A 6311-nucleotide genomic window follows, 5' to 3' on the forward strand; every position below is an offset into this window, starting at 1 on the left:
CATAATATAATACGTGTGTTACACCATAAACCAGTAATCACTAAGTGGTAAACTAATTATGGGTAAATTTTAAACAAAATCAGACAATCCAGTAACAGGGAGTTTAGGTTAATGCATAACCCCTATCGGTCGATCGAGTTGCCCAAAACAGTTGACGTGTAACCCTAATTGGTCTACCGAATTGGCTAAACCGGTCGATGTGTAGCCCTGTTTCGGTTGACCGAAACCTGTTTCTTCCTCTTTCTCGATTTCGGTTTCCAGCTCTACAACTTTAATGTTTTGGGACCCAATGTATGTGTCTATGTTCCAAAGGATCCCCATAATTTATATAATATATATTCACATGCTTTAACAATTAAAATAGAGATTAAAATCAATAATTCACATGATTAATTAATACATACAGTTATGTAAAAATATGCATATCAGTTTAAACTTCCCAATCACACATGGCTGCAGCAAAAACCAGTTTTAATCTTGTGAATTAATTCCCTAAATCCCTAGCATATGGTGCAGAGTTTATGAGTTATAAGGGAAAGAGTAGAAAAGAACTCGCCTAATGATTTTTGGATCGAAAATCAAACCGTAAGCTTTACGGTCTTCTTTTGCAATTCCAACAGTAGTGTGTGCCTTCGTTCCTCTTCTCTGGTCACCTTCCTTAATTCCATTCCTGGGTTCGACCTCCCTCTTCTTCTTTCTTTCTCACCCATGTCTCTCTCTCTCTCTCTCTCTCTCTCTCTCTCTCTCCTTTGCCTCTGCTCTAACTCACATAAAACCCTGCTCTAACTCACATAAAACCCTCATTTTGTAATACATACATATACATATATACCCAGATAATCCTAACCTAAGCTTGACTGACTAAATAAAAACAATAATAATGATAATGATAATAATAATAATAATAATAATAATAAACATGTATGACACAGATAATAAAAATATAATTATATGCATTAATATATATATACACACTACATTCCCATGGGCCTTAAACCTACAACATCCCACTAGGCCTTCTCACTAATCTCTAGAACCAAATATTAGGCCCAAGATACTGAAGCCCAATCCATAGCATTTAAATTAAATAGAACATATAGATAAATGAATTAACAAACAACTAGTCATTTAAACAAATAATTAATCACTCAAATTGACAATTAATCAACTAATGGCAATTTAATCAATTCACAAGCAAATAAATAATTAATTGAAGTAACAAACTAACAATCACATAATTAACATAATAAACAATTTAAATAACAATTAGCCACACAATTCACAAAAATAATTAATTAAATAACCAAATAATTCAAATAAAGTACATTAATTTAAATAAATAAAACCTCTTAAAATTAGGGTATTACAAGATAATAGCACAAATGCCCCAAATAAAAATATTTCAAAAGATAATTGCATAAATGCCCCAAAATAAAATATGATGGCGAATGTGTCCCAAATGAAATATATGTATCTAATATATCTCCAAAATAATAAATGCAAAGTGTTGAAAAATAAATTCCCGAATACTTGACCTGGCCCGATCCCGATTGACGTGAGACCAAAAAATGACAAAAAAATAAAATAAAAAATAAAAAGGGACATGTCCTTTGCTGATTCTCCAAGAAATTGGTAGAGCTTTATTTAAATCTGCAAATGAGATCTCTGACTTAGTTCGGTTTAACTGAGTATGGAATGTCTCTTCAAAAGTTGCTTCCACGTTAAGATTTAAGTTCGGTGAAAGACTTATAGTATGAAAAAAAATGGCCACTATAGCAGAGTAAACAAAAAGGCTCATTTTGAGGAACACACTTGCTCTAATCTTTTCACATTGAATAGTGAAGCAAACGATAATGACCAATGTGAATGTATGGGTTAGGAGGCCTCCACTGGACATGCTAATTACTTGATTTAATACTGGCTTTTGATTCACGTTTTGCTCGGTTGGGCTTAGGCGTATACTACTGTTGAGGAATCACCTATGGCAAATATTGAGCCTAAGCTGATTCGTGATTTATCGTGGTTGATTGAAGTTCTTCTCAATCAGCACTTGAGCGATTTGAGGCACATGTTTTTGCTGAAGAAACAGATGCATCTGTTGCTAAAAGGCCATGAAAATTTATGAGTAAAAGAGAGATTATATAGATGTTAGGAAGACCTAAAAATACTTGAAAATCAAGTTAAATTCTTACAAAAATAACTTCTTAAAATTTGATAAAAAAGAAACCCAGTTAGAATAAAAATTGCAATTACCATATTAATTGGTTCCAGGATAACGTACATAACCGGTTCTGATTTAACGCAATCAATTATGCTTAACCACAGTGTAATTCATCAAAAGTGAATTTCGAAATCAACGTCCATCGCAACCGGTTACATGAAGCTCAACCGGTTCCGTTTTGACAATTTCAAATCTTTCAAAAATAAATTTTGAAAAATAAGGACCGCAACCAATTCTGAATAAGCAGGTTGTAAAAATGATCGGTGGAAATTTTCTTTAGTGCATAAACCTAAATCGCACCAAAGATGAAAAATTAAGTGTCTTTACCAACATACATTTTTCTAACATGATTTGTCACTGAAATTTACCAATTATAAAATTAATATTTCAGACATTAAAATTGAGGAGTAAATTGATGATTTTATTTGAGAAAATAATTTTCCATGTCACCCTAGATGGGGAAGCTTCCTGAAACCTTCATAGTTAATGTGCAAGTGGGATCCTAGACTTGTAATTGAGATCATTATTTTCCTTGTCATCCTAGAACCCTCATTAGTTCTTGGGCAAAGTGGGATCCTAGGATACATATTTGAGATTATGACTCATGAGAGATAGCTGCCACGTGGCATTATTTTTCTGCGCAGAAAGTGGGATGGGTCCATGTTGATTGGAAAGCCCATTAAACTCAGCAAAAAATGATTAGTGGAGGATCCAAATGGTGTGGGAAAATGATAAATTACAAGACCCTCAGAATATTCTCAAGATATTATGATGACTTATAATAATTCCCTCCAAAAATAATGGGCGAACTTCCCATCCATCTTATTATATTTTTTGGGGAATGAAGTAAAACAATGCTAGAACTCTAACCCGTTATAAAAATTAACTCAAATGGTATGTCCTTTCTTTTTATTGATTGTGAAAATTACAGTGAGTCTTCTTGCGTTTACTTTAACTTTTCGAAAAAGAGAAAGTGCTACAAACCCTAGTGAAGTTGAAAACTGAAGTTGTATCAGCCATGAGATATACGACTATGAAACCCTACTGGGTCTCTCACTCATACAATGCATCGGCTAGCATACCTTCGATTCCCAACTTGGGTTAGTTTTATTGGTTTATATATATATATATATTCCTTTTTATTTTCATATTCACACACACACACACATATTATATAAAATCAAAATCAAAAAGCAAACTCAACTAACTTCAACTTTTCCCTCTATATAACCCCTTGTGCAACCAACTCCTAGGAGTTCTATCAACAAACTCAACAAACCTCTCAATATGTCTGCCTCTACTTCTTCCTCCTCTTCCACTCTGCTCTTCCAAGACTTTGCAGAACACTTCTACTCGAGAAGAATGCTACTACACACTCCTCTTCTTCAATCACCAACTACAGCATCCCCTCCTGCAACTGTAAACAGCCATGATCCATCACAACCCTACGCGGGAGACAATTCATTCGATTCAAATGTTGTAATGGTCCTCTCAGTCCTTTTGTGTGCCCTAATATGCTCACTGGGATTGAATTCCATCATTAGATGTGCCTTAAGGTGCTCAAGTTTAGTAGCTTCCGACACTCGAAACAACCCTTCAACTAGGTTAGCCAATACAGGCATCAAGAAAAAGGCTCTCAAGACGTTTCCCACGCTGAATTATTCTGATGGGTTGAATCCGTCAGGCCTGGACACCGAGTGTGTGATCTGTCTATCCGAGTTCACACACGGTGATCGTGTACGAGTGCTTCCCAAGTGCCACCATGGCTTCCATGTTCGCTGCATCGATAAGTGGCTCAATTCCCATTCCTCCTGCCCTACTTGCAGGAACTGCCTCATCGAGACATGCCAGAAGATCGTCCGATGTAGCCAAGCTAGCTCATCACTGCCACCACCGCCGCCACCACCCCCACCACAGGAGACAATAGTAAGCATTGCCCCACTAGAACCTGAAGGTTTGATACGCAACTATAGGGGTGTTAGCTAATTTTATATTATTTTATTTTATTTTATTTTTTGTTCATCGTGTAATATACTCAATGGGGTTGAGCTTAATTTGTACGTGTCTTGCTTATTACCCCAGTCTTCTCTAGATATAGTGTCGCACTTCTCAAATTGTATATAAGTCTTGAATTGTTGATATATTGCATTGTTTTCTTATTTTACCTTCCCCAAAAGATTGGTGCCGCTTGAGAAATTCAGCAAGTTAATTGACAAATGATACAGTAGCACAAAATATAGGCTAGAAATTAAATAAATTAAACTATAGTACTGCCAAAAATTAAAATTTTATTGAACTTAATTTACTAATGATTTGTTCTCCAAATAAAATGGAGGATCGAGTTCCAAATGGGCCCCACATTAATACATTCAACGGCTGCATTGCATTCAATTTTCAGTTCGGTGCTCCATTTTTGAAGGACCTATAATAGAACGAAAAACCAAGGACTAATAACTTGACAGACTTCTCACTAACTTAGCTGAGTCAAGAAACCACAAAGCAAGTCATAGTGGCCATATATAAAATCTCAAAAGCCAAATCCACTGCCAATGTACAGCCAGAGGAATGCCCAATCAAGAGTCAACCCAGCAAATTTTAATAAACATGTGTGTTTACTTTCCACTAAATTCATGTATTTTTCAAACTTTAGAAGAGGACATTCCCAAGTGTAAGTGTTTGTATTGTACATTCCAATAAATTAAATATATAGTTCCATTAAGATCTCTCATTCCATTACACATATAAAGCCACAAGATAGACAATCAATCCCATGAAAGTGTAATTTCAAAAGAAAAGAACAATCACCAAGGAGAGGATAAAGGGCTGATGGTAAGGTCACGACCTGGACTACCTTAGGTCTCAGGTTCGAACCTGTCCATCGTCACTATAATTCTTGATTGAAATTGTTACTGAAGTGTGAGTCCGTTGAAAGCATTTCCGGTTTGTAGTCTGAAGTGATTTTCGAGGGACCTGTACAAATGAGTTCAGAAACTAACCAAAAAAAATATAAAAAATAAATAAATCACCGTCGAGAGGATAAAGACCGGAGGGTGAGAAGGAATACAATGAAGAGATTGAAAAGATGTTTACTGAATCAATAATGCACAAGTATGGTGAATGGAACCTGAGAGAGAAAGCACTACGTGCCTTTCAATCAAATAAACATGTACTTAAAGGTAGATTTTGTTTCACAGTACTCACGTGGAGCATCTGTTGTCGGGCCCAGCTAACCACACAAAGCATGTCGGCTGAGATTTTGTAGATAGCTTCTTATTTTGTAGATAGCTTCTTATATATGATAACATTACACAATCATTGGGTCGTAAATTGTAATTAAAATATTCTATATGTATATCTTTTTCTTACCATCTTCCTTTTTTTGGAAAAATTCTTACCGTCTTGCTAAAATTTCACCCACAAAAATAAATATATATATTAAGAGGAGCTACTTAATTGTATTCAATACGTACTGCTTCCTTTTTGGAATCTGTTAATTAAAGCTCAAATTGTGATCAAAATTATATTAAAACGTGATTCGGTAGCTAAAAGTCAAGACCTTCAAGATCTTGATGGACAAGCACAAAAACGGTTCATGTTGAGACCAAAGTAAATCATGACCAATATACTGACTATTGATCGAGGATGGTCAAGTATATTAAAGATTTGGTGGAGATACTCGACCATGATGGCAGACGAGTCCTTAGACCAACTTGTGATAAATAATAAATAAAAAATGGGAAGGTAGTGGATTAGAAATCACAAACCCTTATCTTCTCAAATCTAACCCCATGCCCTGAATTCTTTATCATGGTATTTAGTTCTTCTAACCATGGCCAGTCTCGGCTATGATTAAGAAAGAATTTTATTTTTAACCATGGCTGGGATTCACGACGATCGAGAAGAAATTGGTGATCGAAATCGAGACATGATTAAGGTTAACGGAACCTCTTGATCACAAACTAACCCAATGGTTAGAAGGCGTGACTAAATAAAATGACCATTGAAAGTTATGAAGCAATGACTTAACATTTTCTAATATTTTCATAATAAACTTTGAAAACAAAAGTGCATAGAAAACGAGATACATGAC

General features: G+C 35.1%; 1 protein-coding gene across 1 annotated transcript; it reads left to right on the top strand.

The window, feature by feature from the left end:
• Positions 1 to 3393: 3393 nt before the first annotated feature.
• On the top strand, positions 3394 to 4392 carry LOC132267691 (RING-H2 finger protein ATL78-like). The gene has a single exon (XM_059768807.1). It carries the CDS (start codon positions 3509 to 3511, stop codon positions 4205 to 4207), a length of 699 nt encoding a protein of 232 aa, XP_059624790.1. The 5' UTR covers positions 3394 to 3508; the 3' UTR covers positions 4208 to 4392.
• The last annotated feature ends 1919 nt before the right edge of the window (positions 4393 to 6311 follow it).

Source organism: Cornus florida, unplaced genomic scaffold (assembly GCF_030987335.1).
Source record: "Cornus florida cultivar Cherokee Brave unplaced genomic scaffold, ASM3098733v1 CherokeeBrave_3.0.0_Hap2_Chr07, whole genome shotgun sequence".
Taxonomy (NCBI): Eukaryota; Viridiplantae; Streptophyta; class Magnoliopsida; order Cornales; family Cornaceae; genus Cornus; species Cornus florida.

Coding starts and splice junctions, on each gene's coding strand:
- LOC132267691 (XM_059768807.1), top strand. CDS start 3,509: ATGTCTGCCTCTACTTCTTCCTCCTCTTCCACTCTGCTCTTCCAAGAC.